We start from the raw sequence: 18,894 nt of genomic DNA on the forward strand, positions 1-18,894 counted from the left end.
TCTGAAGATCGCAAGAAAAAAAAGGAAGCACAAAACCAACAATGAAAACATGACTACAGCCAGAGACTACATAACTTATGCCTATAAATTACTCTTCCCATTTCTGTTCTGAACTGAGGAGAGAAAATGTCGCTTTTGCTGTTTCTCAAGAACAAGTGGACCACGTCACCACGATAAACAAAGGCTCTGCTTAGGGACTGAGTGGATCATCAAAGTTGGTTGGAGACCAATCTGCCATTGATGAAGGGCAGACACCAAGAACTAAATTTGATGTTTATTTATTTGAAAAGGGACAATTGCACCAGAGACAGCTAAGAGCCAATTTACATCTGTAATCCCTGGGTGGGCGCCATCAGCGACACACAGCGCAGTGTACGATCATATTACAGGAAACAAGCTTCCTTTTGATTAGATCGACTATTTTTGTCATTATTTCTACAGAAACATGCAGCATGGGCAAAAAAACTAGGATCCTTACTTTGTATCCATGCACACACAGAATGTCCGCGCACATGCATGTCCTGCAAAAAATACAAAATAAAACAATCAAGGACAAATAAATACATACAGCTATTAACATGCACTTCCAGTACCTGCCTATTCTGTGTCATTTGCAACATTTCTCATGCTATACTCATTGACTTAAGGTTTACATGCAACTTCAAAATAGTGTGCAATTATCATGCCAGTTTCCACTTTTGCTGTAAATCATTTGTATAATTGCTGTACTTAACAGTACGTTCCTAGTATACATCTCTGTTCTACTCTGTCTGAACTACCTGGATGACCAATGGCCATTAGTTGACACTTACATTTATGGAGTGTCCCTGCACTGATTGTTGTCGGCACATGTGTTGTTTCTACATTTATACTGTATGACTGGTTTCCTGTGCCATAGTTGCATGTGTGAAATAAACTTGAACTAGCATGAGGAATTTGAGTCCACCATTCTTTTATTAGACAGTCTTATATAAAAGTATAATATCAACATTTAACATACATATTAAAATGATTTCTTCATACATCCTGAAAGAGTTAAAAAAAAGAAGAAGAAATTGAACAATATGCAGCAGAATAGAAATGGGCATTTAAAGTATATTAGTATAATTCACTGAATAAATAATCCTTTCTCTTCTTTTACGAGATTTCTTGACACACTTAGGGCCAGTTGCATGAAGACAGACTCAGACTTATAGTAAATCCAACTTGGCTACTCACAGCTACTCTGAATGAATAAAATGGACATTTAAGGGGATCATTTGAGACAGATTTGCAGACATGCAATAAACTGTGGGTACAGTAACATAGCAGAAGGGAACACAGTCGTAATGGCTGACTTAATACCATTTTTGAAGCAAAATAAAGCTAGGAACTGCCATAGAATTGCTTAGTGCACATTAGGCTTGTGAGAGAAAACTGATTTAGCTTCATATGAGAGGAAATGTATATTAAATTAAAATAGCTTAGTGAGATCTATAGACTACAATTATGTTAGCGATTTTACAAATATTCGAAACCTGACCCTTGTAGGGTGGCTAAGCTTTCTGGGGGGGAAAATAAATCAGTCCGGATTTTTATACAGTAGACTTGCCTAATAAAATACTATGAGATTAATTCAGATAATGTAATTGTTTTGCAACTGGCCCCAGAATGTTATTGCTTTTGGTCCAAACTCATCTCTTCAAGCTTTTCTTTGAAAATTCCAAGAAATAACAAAAATAAAGGCGGAGGGTTCAAAATTGAAAGTTTTGGCAACAGTTGTAAAGTATTGGTGGAAACCGGAGCTGTGGTCCTTTCCATGGCATGTCAGTGGAAGGTGTAGAGTAGCAGGAGGATGGTGCACACTCCAATCACACCTCCCAGTATGAGAGAGTCCCGCCTCTTGCGCAAATTGATTCGCTGGATTAGACCGTTGATGGCAGGGAAACGATCTGAGGCGCATGGTGAAGGAAAAGTCTTGATTGAAAACAGGGGGTATACATTTTAAAGATAGATTAAAAGACAGCAAAGACAACGATGGAAGACAGAGCGCAGAGAAAAGTGCAAGAAGGGAAGTTGAGTTATCTACCTACAACACATCGGTGTAATTGTGCGGCTTACTGTTTTGTGTCATTCACTGCCCCTTGGTATGAAAGGTCCTGTCACCATGCCATGTGTGTCAGCATGTTACATGTAATCAATTATATTAAGATGTGTCTGAATATACCAATGACAAAATGATATATATTTAAATGTAACTACTTTGGGATGAAGGGCCAGATCTTGACATAAATGGACCATAGGTCCTGCCGTAGTTTTGCAGCCTCCTTCAATTCCTACACCACAAACAAAATATTAAAAAAATATATATAAATGCCTATGTGAAACAAAATGCAGAATCATGCTCAGAATGCAACTAAGCAATTACTACAATTCTAGTTAAATTAGTAATTATAACAATTTAAGAAAATCATTAAGGGGAGTGAAATGTTTCCAGTCATTTAATCCTGAGGGCAGCTGTTTACTTGCCAAACAGCTTGCAAACATAACAGAACACGTTGAAATGAGGAGCAGGTGCGCTTCCTCTGATTGCTTCCTTGGCTGTGGGTGCTCAGCCACAGTTTATACTTTGTAGGAAAAAACACTAGATCAGTCAAAATAGCGGCAATCTGTCTTTTCACTCATTGATACTCTGATGAAGACAGTATGCTGAAACATGTTATAGCAGCCGTAACTCATTCAGTGCCTGACTTATTTCTGGCAGTTTGGCTCTGAGTGGCAGGGCCAAAATTCATTGTAAAAAAGAAAGTGCTTATGAGCCGAGATACAGCCTTTTTCAGTAAGAAGTTAAACAAGAAGTGAATGGAGCAGAACATTTTCAAATCATCATATCTTGGGTTCTGAAAATAATAATCCATAATAATCCAGGGGCACAGGGCTTATAATACAACGGACGTCCAGTGGCACTGAATGAGTTAAGTAGCACAATCAAAAAATGTGAACCTGAGCTAAAAGACTTATTTCCACACATCTGGTGGTTCTTTTCTATAACAGAACACATCACCACTGGATTGAGAGAAAAGGCCTCTGCATGGTTCCTGGACTGCTTGTCTAAATGTAGGATGGCTTCTGAAAACCAGTTTCGGGTGGTCAACTTGGGATTTGCAATGTTTATACCCCCCTTTTCCCCCCAAAACTATATATTAAAAAAAAACTTGGGGTTTGCATGAGAAACGTTTTTCTGAAAAAGATAAACTGTCACAATTGGCAAGGTATGCTAGGTGAGAACGTGTTTCAAACGGTCAAAGTTTTGTGTATAATGCTTGAAACCCACCAAAAAAAGCGCTCACCACTTATTGTGCACAGAGATTTGTGCGCAACTGTTCTCGCCAAACCTGGCCACAGCGGGACATCTGGTCAATGCGTTTCAATTAAACTTTTTTTCCCGCCATTCATTCATTAACATGGGACTGAAAAAAAGCGGTGTCTGCTTGCTTGCGTGCCCTACTGGTTTCAAGCGTCACTGTATGTTTTGCATGTTCCTGTTAAATGTATCAGAGCTGCGTGAATTTCGATGTAATGTATATGCCTGCATATACAAATAAAGTTATCTACCAACCAACCAAATTCTACTCTGTCCATTCTTCACACAAACACTTCCGCCACCATTTTGAATCCTCATCCGTTCACCATGAATAGCCTTGAATTTATTGGTGCACCTTTATGTTGTAATTACAAAGGGTACAGGATAGGATTTGTGCTCGTTTCAAGAACCAATGTGACTATCTGAAAACATTTTGTGCCAGGGACCCCCGTACCAGATTTGTGTTGTTAAAATGTTTTAAAAATATTTCAGATTTTGCACTTTTTTTCCACAATGTTTTTTGAAAATAGCAGATCTACAAGCTCACAACATTGTGAGCTTGTAGATCTGCCATTTACAAATAGCCGATGTATATAGATTTAAAGTGCTCATGTGTTAGTCGCTTCTTTTGGACTCGTTTTCATAGACCTGGTTGCTTATTTCTCTCGCAAAATCTGGCAACACTGGACTAAAACCTGATTAATAGGTGTCATGGACTGAAAATAGCAGGATACTGGCCAGGGTGGTGACTCTTGTCTGAATGGACTTCAGCATCCCTCTCTGAAATGTCATGCCCTCTTTGGTAGCCATGGCAATACTGTGGACGGAACACATATCTGATTAGTTTAAGAAAAAAAACAAGTTGTTGTTTTCTTTCCTGCAGGAAAGTGCTTTTTGAAGGCAAAATAAATAGTAGACAAATTCACTGGAACGATTTATCCCCAGGATAGCAGCGCATAGCCTTGTTAGGATGACATGTACATTCGGTTGTGCAGAACAAAGAAAGGCCAATGAAGGACTGTCAATCCATTTAGAATTAGCCAATGGCAGATATCTATTACTACTTAGCCACTTGATAATACAATATTGTACTGTACTGCAATATGCTTTCAAACACAGCACCACTTTTGATGTACAGACTAAGAACCTGGATGTCTCAGTAAACAAGACTTGAGACTGTTTGCCAGGTAGTTGAGGTGTGTGCATGTGCATGTGCGTGTGTGTGTGTGTGTGTTTGTGTGTGTGTGAGAGAGAGAGGGGAGACAGGGAGGGGAGACAACAAAATAATAAAGCTTACCTTATGGCACTGTCGATTAACCGATCTGAACTGTGATAAGAAAAAGAAAAGTTATCCCTTTAAGGAGCCACATATAAGAATGTTTCCTTCATTACCAAAATGCTTAACACGCAAATTCTGTTTGTAAGTTCATCTTTCAATAAATAGAAATCATTCATTGAGGATGTGGACATTTTGGCAGAGTTAAGAACTATTATTTTATGTGCAATTTCATAAGAGCTATTGATGCTTTTTTAATGTGGTCATTGCATTTTGAAGTGAAAACAAACGCAAAGATTAGAAAATGTCAAAATACATAAATAGTCTACTCTAAACACAAGGTTTTCATACAAAGATAATTCAACAAGGGAATGTCCTTATTTGATAATAATAAAAAAGAACAAGAAGAACAGCAGACAGTTCAAGTCTGGATTACAAACCACACAGCTCTTTGGTTCTATTATCATAAAACGAGCACTTCCTGCGATTCCAACGACACGGCACTCAGAGCGCTTAATGGACAATATTTTGGGGTTATCCGAGCTCTGATTGGTCCCTGCTCCCACCGTATCGTAATGGCAGCTAATTAATCTCTATAGTACAATGAGGTTTGTGCACCATGAGGGAGAAATTACGGTTTTCTTCCGGAAGCCCTTTTTTGTTTGAGTGTCTGAGCTTCAAAAACAAACGCTTTTCCTAAACACACAATTTGTGCCTGATTTTAAAATAACAAATTCAAGCACATTTCAATTACCTTCAAGCACCTTATACTTTCCGTCAAGTGCAGAGTATTGCCAGGGCCATTTATTATTCTACATTTCACTTAAGCATTTTGTGATGCCAACTTGCATAATTGTAATTAAGGCATCTTTCCCGGATTTGATTCGAAACAGAGCAACAAAAGCCGGTAGCACAACTCAATTCTTTCAGTCTTGCATGCCAATGAATGCAAGGCGTGTGCAATGACGTCATGCCATATAGGCATGTACACAGTCTAAACATTATGTGGATGAGATTTCCAGCGGCTGCCATTAGCCGTTGAGATACGTAAATGATAGACAGACGGGCAGTGCCTTCAGTCCAGGGAGCTGAGCACTACATCCTGACAGACTCCACCGGAGACCAGAAATCAATACTGGTCTCTCTACTGCCTTCATCCATCACACCATCTCCCTGCCCAGCCCACACGATCATCCACACTGCTTCTCGTCCGTCCCGCCTCGTTTCAGCCTCTACCCGGTTCCCTTTCTCCTCTCTCAGTGGGTTTTTCCTTCTCATTTTATCTCAGTAGCACAGTTACAGGAAACGTGCAGACATCACCAGCCACAGGCTGAGGTGAGTAATGAGATGTCCAATAAATCACATGCGCGCACACATCCCCCCTTACTGTAATAAATGTAAATGGCTTCTGTGTGTGTTCTTGGTTCACACACACACACACACACACACACACACACACACACACACACACACACACACACACACACACACACACACACACACACACACACACACACACACACACACACACACACACACACACACACACACACACAGCTGAATTTGCTGTGAAAAGCCTGCTGGTTTCCATTCCATTTTAATCAGCGACATCCGCTTTCGATATCCACACACAACGTTGCATACGTTTCCATATCCGTTAGATCTAATCTTTAGATCTCTGTCTATCCGACCGTGACCGGAATGAAAACTACAAGAATTCTCTGTCATTCTGCTTGTTTGGACACAAGAGGTATCATTAATTAGTCAAATGTGGGCTGAGGTAGGGAACACTGGTCCCTCTGCCTCAGCTTCATCTTACACATAAGACAAGACAAGACAAGAAAAGAAGATATGAATGGAACAGGAGAGAATTGAGAAAAAACAATGGAAGAGGTCGGGTTGGAACAGAACAGATTGGAATGGAATAAAACAAAATACCCACGGAGTCTATGTGGAAACTTAATGGACGTGTGTTAAAACACAATTACAGGCATGCAGGAGGGGTTGTATTTCCACTGCAGCAACAGTGTGTGTGTGATGTATAACTGTGTTTCTTACTTCCTCAGATGTTCATGCTCCTTCAGGAAGAGCTCCATCCTCCTGTTATTTACAGCTGAACCACTCTTATAGGACCTGAAAACACACACACACAGAGAGAGAGAGCGAGAGAGAGCGAGAGAGAGCGAGCGAGCGAGCGAGAGAGCGAGCGAGCGAGCGAGAGAGAGAGACACACACAGGGGGGGGGGCATAAAGACAGAGAGAGAGTAAGTGATGGATTCGGATATAGATGGGTCAAGAGAAAGAGAGAGTCAATCAATTTCATGATTGCAGGATACACAGTAAAGTCCATTGTGATAATTTAACTCGGAATGTGTGTACGGGTCCATTTGGTTCCGTTTGTACACATGCTGTTAGTTAAATTAACACTAAGGATTTTACTGTGCAGCACTGCATTATGTACAGGATTAAGAAAAACTGCTTTTCAATCTTATTAAATTAAACTGATAAGTGATGGAATGAATCTGATGACAATGTGTGTGTGTGTGTGTGTGTGTGTGTGTGTGTGTTCAGTCAGGGACCGTGGGGGGATTCCCGTGTATTTCTCCAAGTGCAGAGCCCTCTGTGTTAACTGGGCATGAATGAATGAAACTTTCTACCTTCATAAACAGCATGACAAACACTTTTCTGTTAATCGTCCGTTCGCTCTCTCTCTCCATTTAAGCCGGTGGTTGGGCAGTGATTACGGGGCTTCCTGCATTAAAGGCTGTTCAATCATTAGGACGGTCTAACAATTCCCAGCCACTCTGTGTAGCACGGAGGCGTCTTCCTCGTGTTAGATCGAGGAGGAGGGGCGGGTGGGTGTAGTTCTGCTGTCAACCCCCTGTTCAACAGTTAAAAATGATCTGGCTTTATTCTTTTCACTACCCCGCTCCCTTGATGTGCTTATCATCCGTCTCTCACTCGCTCTCACCCAGTCACTCACTGCGGTATACGCCTTTTCTAATTCTTTCTCTCACTTTTGCATCCCCCGTCTCTCTCGATCTATCTAGATAGATAGATAGATCGTACACATTAATTATCCCTCAAATAAAAAAACCTTTCTAGTTCTAATCTAGACTCCCCCATTTCTTCTCTCCCACACTCTATAATGCTCGCTCTCTCTCTCTCAAATAAAAGCCTTGCGGTTTGATTTACTGTAGGAGGCACTTAGGAAAAATATCCCCAGAGAGAGAGAGAGAGAGAGAGAGAGAGAGACAGACAGACAGACAGACAGACAGACAGACAGACAGACAAAGAGAGTTTATAGGAGGAGGAGAGGAAAGGATAATTAATAATGAAGATAGGGTGGGGATGTAAAGAAACAAACAGGACGTTTCTGCCTCCTGCTGTTGAAGAACAATATAGCAGAGTCAAACGTAGTGTATGTCATTCAACTGCTCTGCAGGAGTCCAGACATCTATAAGAGGGTCTGTGTGTCTGAAACGAATCCCAGGGGCAAATGTCTTGTGCACATTACCAGTAGGCCACAGAAGTACCTTCACAAATCTTTTTTTTTCACATATGTCTTTTATACGTTTGAGATTATGTCACTTTCACCTTGACCAAATTTGGGGAAATATGTCATAGATATGTTATAAAATGAGTGAGGTTGCAGGTTGGCGACATGAAGTCCGAGATCCACATTCCCATGTGGGTCCCATGAGCCATATGATTCAGTTGTTTATGTTCTACAATGAACTAGCCAACTACCATTATTAACAGTCCTTAAAATATATTTTCCTTTAGTTTGAATACTGTTTATCCTAAATACGATTTAGATTTTAGACATTTTAGCCAGTTCCACAAATTGGAGATGTGGAAAAGACCCTGCCATGGTGGAGTTGCTTTAGTTTTGCATCTGAGCCCTCTACTACTATGTCGTATGTGGCATTAGTCCAACCTCAACCATCGAAGACAAATTAAATTTACTGTCAGTTTATGCTTGATTCAAGGTTTTGCCAGGAAGTGATGTTTCCAGAGATTTGTATAAAATATACAAATAAACCCTTACAAGATCCAATCAATACTTAAATCCCAGAAATGTTCAGTTCAATTAATTAAAGTGAGTGACATTAGAGTTGTATTATTATCTACTGGTTCCAGCCACTCTGGCATCAAAGACACACCCCATTCTCTCATTTTCCAGGATGGAAATAAATAAGGAAATAGGAAGGGAAGGAACCAAGGTAGGGAAGTATTAAAGAAGGAAGGAAGGAAGTAAAGAACAGGGAAGTAAGGATGCAAAATATAAAAGAAGGAAGGTAGGAAAGAAGATGCAAAGCAAGTAAAGAATGAAGGAAGGGAGAAATTAAAGGGAGGGAGGAAGGAAGAAAAAAAAGGGAGGAAGGATGGAAGTTACAATGGGAGGAAGCAAATAAAGAAGAAAGTAAAAAAATGTGTATACAGTATTTAGTAAAAGTGATAAATGTCGATATAGGCCTGTTTTCAAGCCCAATGAACAACACATGACAACACTCACTCTATGTCCCTGTGAACGGATCCAAGCAGGTCCTCTCTCGCTCGCAGGCTGAGGAAGTTGCCTTTGGTTTTGTGGAACTCGTGAGTGTAATCCTAAAGGAAACATAGGTACCGTAACAACTGTCAAACATGCAGGATCAAAGAGACATGAAAACACTTATACATATTATAACTCCTACAAAACAAAAAGGGGGCTCGCAACTCAATTTTAAAATGCTCCAATTGTATTCACAGCCAAATTGGAGCATTTTAAAGTGAGTTGCGAGCCCCCTTCTTGTTTTGCATGATAATCATAATCATCATTATTACTTTAATTGCTTGCATATGGGTTTGTTGGTATCCTTTGTCTTTCCTTGTTAATTTTCCTGAACTGCAATGTATTTCCAAACAGTGCTAAAGATGTTTTCTGGCCGTTATGAACAAGATATCAAGCCAAATCGCACTCCGGAGAGATTGAAAGCGGAAGCGCACTATTCATTTACTTTTGTACAGAACACCGTCTCATATTTCTCAATCAAAACCGTTCATGGCCACAGCTGAATTTTTAAATGTTTAGGTAGGACAGCGTCATGCTAAGTGGTAAAGTGTAAATAAAAGAACTGGGATAAGTTAATTAGGGAAGATTATTTACCTGTAAAATGTCTCGGTGTCTCTGTAAGGTGTGCATGAGGGCCGAGTTGTGTGACGTCACTCCAGGGCTCTGTGTGTATTCTGCCATCTTGTCGTTCACAACACTTAACTGAGATAGAGAGAGAGAGACAGACTGCCATCACGTAATTGTTAGCCTTGAGGCTAAACAAATTAATAATAATAAAATAAAATGTAGTCATTGCCAATTCCCCTATGGCATGAGTGTCTGTCACTGCCAACACATAATGCTTGTTCTGCGGTCTGTGTATAAAATATTCTATATGCATAATATTTTGCATCATGTTCACATTACGTCGTCTCTGGAAGAAGGCCTGATTGAAACTCACACTGCCCAGCAGCTGCTCCAGTTCAGCAGTCAAAGCCTCCAGCATGGTGTCCTGAGAGGAGCTCACAGACCCAGACCTGTTTGCAACGAACGGTGTGAGAACATGAGCCTTCAAAGACAGAAAATACACCCCTTCCAGATTTACACATCGTTTTGTCACTTGTTCACAATTAAGACACAGAACCAAAAAAAAAGCATCTCTGGGAATGAATGTGTGCTTTGATGCAAACTTAAAATGTACGTGATGTAACAGTGTTAAAGTCAAATTAGTTAAGGACTTTATACTTTTGGATATGGGGAGAGGGACATGTTACTTTCAATTATTCTTTAGTCAAATTAATCTGGCTACTAGTATGTATGTGATATACTAAAAACCAGGTATTATGTGTAACTATTTCCACCTTCCCCTCAGATTAAGAGTGGGTATGATCTTGGACAGTGATAGAGTGTGTTATCCGTCTGCATACTTCTACCTACGCAATATTAATCTTCATCTTTGTCCGTCGCTTACACTAAACGGCACCGCCATTCTCATTCACACTCTGATTACGTCTGGTATGGACTACTGCAATTCTATCCTCTTTGGTCTTCCTCTCACGTATCATCATAAAATTCAATCGGTCCAGAATTCAGCTGCTCATATCATTACCAGATCTCCTTCCATAAATCATATCACTCCTGCTCTTCAGCAACTTCACTGGCTCTTTGTTAAATATCTTATTGATTTCATAACTCTGCATTTCACCTTTAAGGTCCTTCATAACCTACACCAGTGTCTATCAACCTTTTTTGTGCCAAGGCACACCTGGCATAGCCAAAAAAATCCCAGGGCACACCTAGATATACGGTATATATATATATATAATTATATATATATATATATATATATATATACGGTATATCTATATACACACACTAGGGGTGTGCCTAATTTCACGAAACGATACGATACGATATTGGCCACACAACTTCAATACGATTTCGATACGATACGCACTTTTTTATCATGAAAATATATGGGGGAGAAAAAAAGCAAATGCAAACAAATATTTCAGTTTTTGCATTATTCAGACATGCAAACTTGTAGCTTTTCAGCTTCCACTAGCCGTTTTGAATCCAAATAGGGCAATAGTGTGACACCTGACCCGAAAAAAAACAGCATTTTGTCACCCTTTTCACCTCGGGGCTGTTTGCATGCCTGATTATTATTATTGTTTAAAAAAAAAAAAAAAAAAAAAAAGTTTTTTTTTTCCAAAATGATATTTTTTCAAACCTTCTTCAAACGGCGCGGCACACCTCAGCAGTAGCCCCGGCCCAAAATTGGGACGTTTGCCAGGGTTGATATACACTGACCTACACCATCTGACCGCTTGACTACCATAGGGTCTAGAGTAAACTGAGGCTTCGGCCACTCTGCCCTTGACTCTGGAACTCTCTCTCTCTCTCAAGACATTTGCAATATTGATTCTCTCTCCACTTTCGAATCCTGTATCAAAACACACCTTTTCAAACTGGCATAGTCACTGTGATACTGACTAATGGTTACACTCACATTGAGCTTTGCACTGATGATTATTTTATACTTGTGAATTGTATTAATGTGTGTGTGTGTGTGTGTGTGTGTGTGTGTGTGTGTGTGTGTGTGTGTGTGTGTGTGTGTGTGTGTGTGTGTGTGTGTGTGTGTGTGTGTGTTTGATGTGATGATATTTAGCTTGTTTGCTGCTTGTTTTTAACTGTGTCTTGTAAGGTGTCATTGAGTCATTTGAAAGGTGCCCATAAACAATATGCATTATTATTATTATTCAGCATACTGTGTTATGAAGAATGTGTAGCTACAGCTACAGTACCTTTGCCGCTGGTCACGGCTGCTGCTGCTGGTACAGAGCTTACTGAAAGATACCAGCTTCAGGTCCAGTTCATTCTCCAGCTGTCTGGCCTGCTTACGCAGATCTGGAGACACAAGAGGACAATATATTAGTGAGAAACAATGATATACAGTAGACACAAGACGAAATGTATATCAGTGAGAAACAGCAGATCTGGAGACACAAAACTAGGACAAATACATCAGAAACACAGCAGAGCTAACGACACACAAGGACAATAAATCAGTGAGAAACACTGCGACACACAGACAGACAGACAAATAGACAGACAACCACAGGCTGACGACGAGCTAGGTGAGCTAATTGTTAGCTAACTTTCTACACTAAAGTCCATCCAGAACCAGGTAATTGGGGCCATCATACATAAATATCAGTGCCAAAATCTGTTTTTATCTATTCGCAAGACGCCACTCACACACAGCTGCTGACTGAGGAATCAATCTGCCAATGCAAAACTATTTAACTGGATGAACTATAAGTAGGCGGCGAAGCAGTAGTGTAAAGTAACTACAAGTACTGTACTTAGGTAAAATCTTGAGGTATTTTTTTTTACTTTACTGGAGTATTTCCAGTTTTCAGTACTTTTACTTCTACTCCACTACATCACAGAGGCAAATATTGTACTTTTACTCCACTACAATTATTTGAAAACTTTAGTTACTTTGTTGATTTTGATTATTATTACAAAACATACATCCACTTCAGCCCTATATACATTTCGCCCATTTGAATATAGCCGATCTGTCAATGCAATTGTAGATCTGCTATTTTCAAAATATTTTTATATAATTTATACATTTGAAAACGAGTGAAATGGGACATTCTGCATAATGAGTACTTTCTACTTTTGGTACTTTAAACTAAAAGTACTGGTATCATAATGTACTTTAAAGTTTAAAGTACATTATGATACCAATACTTTTGTACTTTAACTCAAGTACATTTTGAAAACCGGACTTTTATTTGTAACAGAGTATTTCTTGCAGTATTGATACTTTTACTTTTTTTCCCACTACATTAGCTACATTAACAGCTGAGCATCAGCCTGGACAGTGTGTACAGTGTGTATACAGTGACACCAGCTTCCTCCTCCTCAGAGTCACGACACATAATGACGTTTAATTCACCCAATTATTGCGTAATGTGCCGGTCAGGGAGGAAAGGTTAATGCCTATATGTGTGCTGCTTAGCTAATTGTTTTAAACTAAACACGACAACCATTTACCTTCCCAATAGTTGTGGCTGTCGGCCGCGGCCATGTCTGTTGTTGACATGTCACCATCAGCCGTCGAGAAGAAACAACTGTCGTAAATCGTAGTTCGTATGCGTGTGTGACGCAAAGCGTGATAAAAACCATGACGGTGTGACGTCAGCAGTGGTGGAAGAAGTAATCACATTTTGTACTAAAGTAGGATTACCAAAACCACAATGTAGAAATACTCTGTTACAAATAAAAGTCCTGTATTAAAAATGTACTTGTACAAAAGTATTCCCATTAAAATATACTGAAAGTAAAAAACTCATTTTGCAGAATGTCCCATTTCACAAGTTTCCAAATGTATAAAAATGCTTTGAAAATAGCAGATATACAAGCTCACAACGCGTCCCAATGCAGCTTGTAGATCGGCTATTTTCCCAAGTACAGTACTTGAGTAAATGTACTTATTTTACACCACTGGAAGTCAGCTCCGTTCACAGCGCCCAGCATGGCGCAAAACATTAAACGTAAAATTGTAAGGTTATCTTTATACAATGAGTGTTTCCCTATAGGAGGCAGAACGGGCTTGTTTAAAATAAGTCTATCAGATTCATCAGAGATACATGATTGAGCTCTGTCTTGTCTGAAGAGACTGTATATTTTAATTGTTATTATTTATTTATTTATTATTTCTATTATTATTAATATTGTTATTATTATTATTATTATTATTATTATTATTATTATTATTATTATTATTATTATTATTATTATGTGTGTGTGTGTGTGTGTGTGTGTGTGTGTGTGTGTGTGTGTGTGTGTGTGTGTGTGTGTGTGTGTGTGTGTGTGTGTGTGTGTGTGTGTGTGTGTGTGTGTGTGTGTGTGTGCGAGAGAGAGAGAGAGAGAGAGAGAGAGGGGGGGGGGGGTTGATGGGTCCTGCTTCAACAGGCCGGGACTGTTAGAGACAGACTGTCCCTGTCTCTGCATCCTTTAGCCTCAAGTAGGATACTGAAAACTAGGTAATGAATGATAATGAACCCTAAACCAGTGGTTCCCTAGCCTGGGACCAGACGAATCTGCCAGTGCAAAAAAATGAATTGCCCTCTGCGATTTGGGTCTGGCACCGCTCCATTGGCCACGCGAGGCTAGTGGTTCCCAACCTTTTCTGGATCAGGACCCACTTTAAAAAATGTACAAAATGTCAAACTCGTTCGCAGCGTAACAGGTGAACAACTCCATACAATAGACATTCAACTCAGTTTTGACCTTCAAATTGAGGAGAGCTTGCATTGCATAACATCAAACAAACTGGTGTGTGTGCTAGGAAGTATATGGATGTATTTATGGAGATTCTGTATATTGTATGTATATGTATGCTGCTGTGTTTATCTGTTTCTATGTTGTACTGGCTGTGAAAACAAATGTCCCTCTGGGACAATAAAGTCTAATAAAACCTAATCAAATCTATCCACACACTCCTCCTCCTATCCACCTACAAACAGGAAGAACCTCCCATGTGATCTGATCTCTGAAGAAGTTAAACAAGAATCACATGAGAAGATTACAAGAATCAAGAATCGCCCCCATTTTTTTCGCGGACCACTCGCCCCCCAGCGGTTCTTGTATTTGTTTTACTGAGCTTAAGGTTAGGAATAGGTTTAGGGTTAGGCATAGTTTTACCGAGGTTAAGTTTAGGAATAAGTCTAGGCTCAGGCATAGTTTTACTGAGGTCAAGTTTAGGAATAAGGCTAGGCTTAGGCATGGTTTTACTGAGGTTACGTTTTGAATACCTGGTGGCGCCCCGGATTAGACCCGGGGGTGAGCGTGTTTTGGGGCGAGTGTTCTTGTGGAGGGCAGTGAGTGTGACACCACAGAAATGTGTTATGAGAACTGAGGAAGCATGTGGAGCAGAAGATTGCGTGAGACATGCTGAGCTGCCTGGAGCAGCTCTGGCACACATGCAGACTCTGAGGACCACATCCATTTTCTACGCTGTTACACCTCGCTCTCAAGGATAATTGAATCTATACACACCCAGTCAGCAGCAATGTCCACACCTGAGCCACTTTGAAGATAGATGTGAATGTGGCTGTTTGAGAGGCAAACTAGAGGACATTCTTAAGGAGGAAGGGACATGTGCGTCTGTGACCCTTTCTAACCCTTTGAAAGTGAACGGGAGGCTGACTTTCTCTTCTGGCACACTGTACTGTTTGACGGTTGTCCCTTGTTAGTGCTACTGTACTAACATCTATAAAATCACACTAAAAGCTGACCCAGTACATGGAAAATGTTTCTATGTTGGGGCACTACGGATGACCATCATCTCTGGTTAAATCCTGTGAATTTACAGTACTGGATATGTATTGTTCATTAATACATGCTGTCTCTCCCAAATAAACAAATACATGAAATGAAATGAAACCAAGATAGACACGTGATCATGTACAGTACATGTATGAGAAGGTGAAAATGAATCAGTGCTGATTAATGGGGTAAATGAAAAGGAATAAACCTGTAGATAGACCTATTGTGTTTTCATGAAAACCATGTCTTCACCTAACCGCCCCCCAACCCCCGTACTTTCTGTATACACAACTGCTTCATGTTTCAATTATGCCAATTAAAATGTTGTTGCCAAATGCAATACCGTAATTGCCAAATGTAAAGATGTAATTTTTGTAATTTAACATGTCTGTATTTATACTGGATGTTGAACCCATTTCTAAGAGTAGCCTAGTTGAGAGTCACCAGGGAATATGTCAGATCTGGGATGTTTGAGTATAGGGAGAGACAAGACACATGCCATCCACTGTGTTAGGAATCTCTCTCTTTCTTTGCTCATTCATCTTTATTCATCAGGCTTACACAAAAGTGATCATTAGAACCACAGTAACAGAGAGACTGGAGGTGGTGATGCTGCTGCTGCTGCTGATGAGGAAAACAATGATGATGACATCGATGGCATCGATGAAGAGGCGCAAAAAGTCGTGAGGTGTTTCACCGCTGTGCGGCCGGGCAGGAGGTCTCTGAAGTCGAGGGCTTTCTCTCATTACCGGTTCACTCTTTCTCTAGGTTCTGTGTCAATCCCATGTTCTGTCTTTCTTACAATTCATCTTTCCTTTGATTGTACAGATGGTTTCTCTCTCATTCTTGTTGTTGTTTATGTTTTATTTGTTTTTTTTTAGAAAATAAAAAAGGCCATGAACAACACATGACACTGGTAAAGCACCTGAAACCCGACCGGAGCTCCTGCTTGGGCTAGCCGGGCCAGCGGAGCCGGGGTGATTTGGGAAGAGGAGGAGGGATAGAATAGAAGGAGAATAGGGTATAGGAGTTAGAGGGAGAGAAGGAAGAGGAGGAGGAGGAGAAGAGGAGGTGCTAAGAAGACGTCTCCGTCTCAGTGCTGAATCCTCCTGATGGACTGGATCTGGGGGGTCTGGGAGTGGGATCCGAACTCGCGGTAGCACTTGTACTCGCCGGAGTGACAGTCACACTCCATGATGTACTGGTAACCACGGTATCCAGGGAACTGGTAGCACACAAAGCTACAGGGATAGAGGAGAACAGGCCAGTTAGACCAAGGCAGGGCACATTTATTTGTACAGCACATTTCAAGGCACAAAAAGGCATTTAAAGCTGATCTGGAGTATTTTTACTCTTTGCCTAACACAGTCTACCTTGGCATCCCCAAGTGGTAGTGGCAGGTTTTGATACTCAAGCCACTGGTCTACCAAAGAACACTGAAGCTCATTCATTAAGGTAACTGTGCAGTAACAGTATTGTAATCAGGGGTGATGGGCTGATCTTATAAGTTTTCACTCCTTTACATGATTTTTACATTGACTAATCAAGCAAAGTGCAACTTTAAAGAGAATTAACCACTTTAACCTTATTTTATAGTTTGGCTTTCTTTCTTTGAAAGATTTTGAAATGGGGGTGCGTAGCCCAATACATTTGGGGGTCCTTGACATGAAAATGTTTGAGAACAACTGGGTTAAAGACACTGTTGGTAGCTTATATATAACAAAGGAGAAGGCAAACTTACGCTCCACACTGGACGTGCATGGATCCGACCTCGTTGTCCATCCAGCCCATGGCCTGCAGGGAAGGGTAGTCGTCACACAGCTCAAACTGACGGCCCAGCATGTTCTCCTTCTCGAAGATGGTCATGCGGGACTCCTTGTGGCTCTGCAATCATGAAATATCACTTTATGTGTCATGAATATAATGTGCTTGTCATAATGTGTGACGTGTAATGTGTCATGTTGCGGGCAGGTGGTGTTTTGGGACGTACGGCACAGCAGATAGGTCTGAAGGAGATCATCCTCTCAATGTGATAGGAGTTGCTGCCGCTGTAGGCCTCGAAGCGAGGGTAGTCTCCCTTCTCCAGGACAAACTGCTGGCCACAGAAGCTGGAGTGCTCATAGCCCACCCAACTACGCAGAGAGAGAGAGAGATAGAGAGAGAGAGGGATGGAGATGAGAAGAGAGAGAGAGAAATTGATAAAGGAATAGAGAAAACAAAAGAAAGAGTCAGTGTACTCCAGGGTCACATCTAGGTCCATCCACTCCCTTAATCTAAAGGAAAGAAATTTGTTTCTGGGTACTTACGCGCCACACTCGACCTTCAGGGAGCGGATGTTCTCCATTCCACACTCCATGATGTTCTGGCAGCAGGCGGTGAACTCCATGCGTCTTCCTTGGAAGCACTCCTGATCGTACACAGTGATCTGGGAAGAACGCAAAAGAACCATTGAATGGAACAGCGTAACACTAGAGGTGATTGGCCAACGTCAGGTATGTGGTCGGATGTTCTTCTTCTCGTTGTTCTTGGTACAATCATCAGTTACTGTATGCTAATGCTTCCTAGCTTTGCAGTGTACCCTGTGCCGCATGTGTATTGTGGTGTTCAGCAGTGTCTCCATTGTGCTTACCTTCCAGGGGCCCATGGGCATGATGGGGTTTGTCTGAGCCATATTATTGTTCTTAGTTTCAGCGGTACCTGTTTGAGAAAGAGAGCGACAATCAGGATAGGGATGGACCCAAACACCCACAAACATCTCCGACCAAAGGCCATGTCATGGAGTGGTCATGTGTGCAACAAAAATGAAAAGTAGTAGTAACTATTCTCTCTCTCAAACAGCAGGCAGGTAAACTTTGAAGGTCCTTTAGGTTTTTGGTAAAATCTTGGTTCAAAAATGTTTGGCTCCAGTCACTAAGCCTACCTTCTGGAGCCTGTTAAAACTTCCCTTGCTTTGAATTTAATTTTGTTGTTGTTGTTGTAATAATTGCTTTAAAATTCAAAACAAATTCAAAACGTATTCTGGCATCAATCTGACCTAAAATTGTTCAAACTGGTAACTGAAGGAGCCATCATGTATCATGGTCCACAGCTTGGGAAACTGTGGACGGTACTGAACCATAATATAATATTGACTACTAACTAGCTACATTGAACACCTACCTAAAAACCGTGAGCTGTGTGTCGCAGGGTGCAGAATGTGTGTGTGGTGGGGTATATATACAACCCCCGGGAGTTCAGGGGCCCGGCAGGGTGGCACGCCTGGACTCGTGTCAGCACTTTGCATTGGACTCCGTTGCTTTGTTGTCTGAGCCACTGAGGGGTTAACACACACAGAGAGATGCGCACATTACAGAGAGGCGTAACGCCCATACCGCGTTGTATTGTGTACCTAAA

At 40.8% G+C, this 18,894-nt stretch overlaps 2 protein-coding genes across 3 annotated transcripts; both read right to left on the reverse strand.

Moving 5' to 3' along the window:
- Positions 1-941: 941 nt before the first annotated feature.
- On the reverse strand, positions 942-13,286 carry LOC308091133 (Golgi SNAP receptor complex member 1-like). 2 transcript variants are annotated; one of them, XR_013933668.1, is made up of 10 exons: positions 13,225-13,286; positions 11,961-12,063; positions 10,115-10,190; positions 9,769-9,876; positions 9,139-9,230; positions 6,678-6,752; positions 4,641-4,670; positions 4,078-4,160; positions 1,518-1,931; positions 942-1,288 (listed from the first exon to the last, which is right to left on the reverse strand). XR_013933668.1 is itself a non-coding variant. In XM_080436508.1 (9 exons), exons 1-9 carry the CDS (start codon positions 13,271-13,273, stop codon positions 1,807-1,809), a joined length of 741 nt encoding a protein of 246 aa, XP_080292634.1. In that variant the 5' UTR covers positions 13,274-13,286; the 3' UTR covers positions 942-1,806. The 2 variants fall into 2 exon arrangements, 1 of the variants encoding a protein (XP_080292634.1); XM_080436508.1 differs by having other exon boundaries at positions 942-1,931.
- Positions 13,287-16,594: 3,308 nt separating this feature from the next.
- On the reverse strand, positions 16,595-18,172 carry LOC308090337 (beta-crystallin A1-like; the record flags this gene model as incomplete). The annotated part of the gene is made up of 5 exons (XM_080435462.1): positions 16,595-16,742; positions 17,243-17,385; positions 17,492-17,633; positions 17,808-17,926; positions 18,131-18,172. 5 exons carry the CDS (start codon positions 18,170-18,172, stop codon positions 16,595-16,597), a joined length of 594 nt encoding a protein of 197 aa, XP_080291588.1.
- Between the last annotated feature and the right edge of the window lie 722 nt (positions 18,173-18,894).

The sequence above is a fragment of the Gymnoscopelus braueri genome (genome assembly GCF_963280865.1).
Source record: "Gymnoscopelus braueri genome assembly, chromosome: 8".
Lineage (NCBI taxonomy): Eukaryota > Metazoa > Chordata > Actinopteri > Myctophiformes > Myctophidae > Gymnoscopelus > Gymnoscopelus braueri.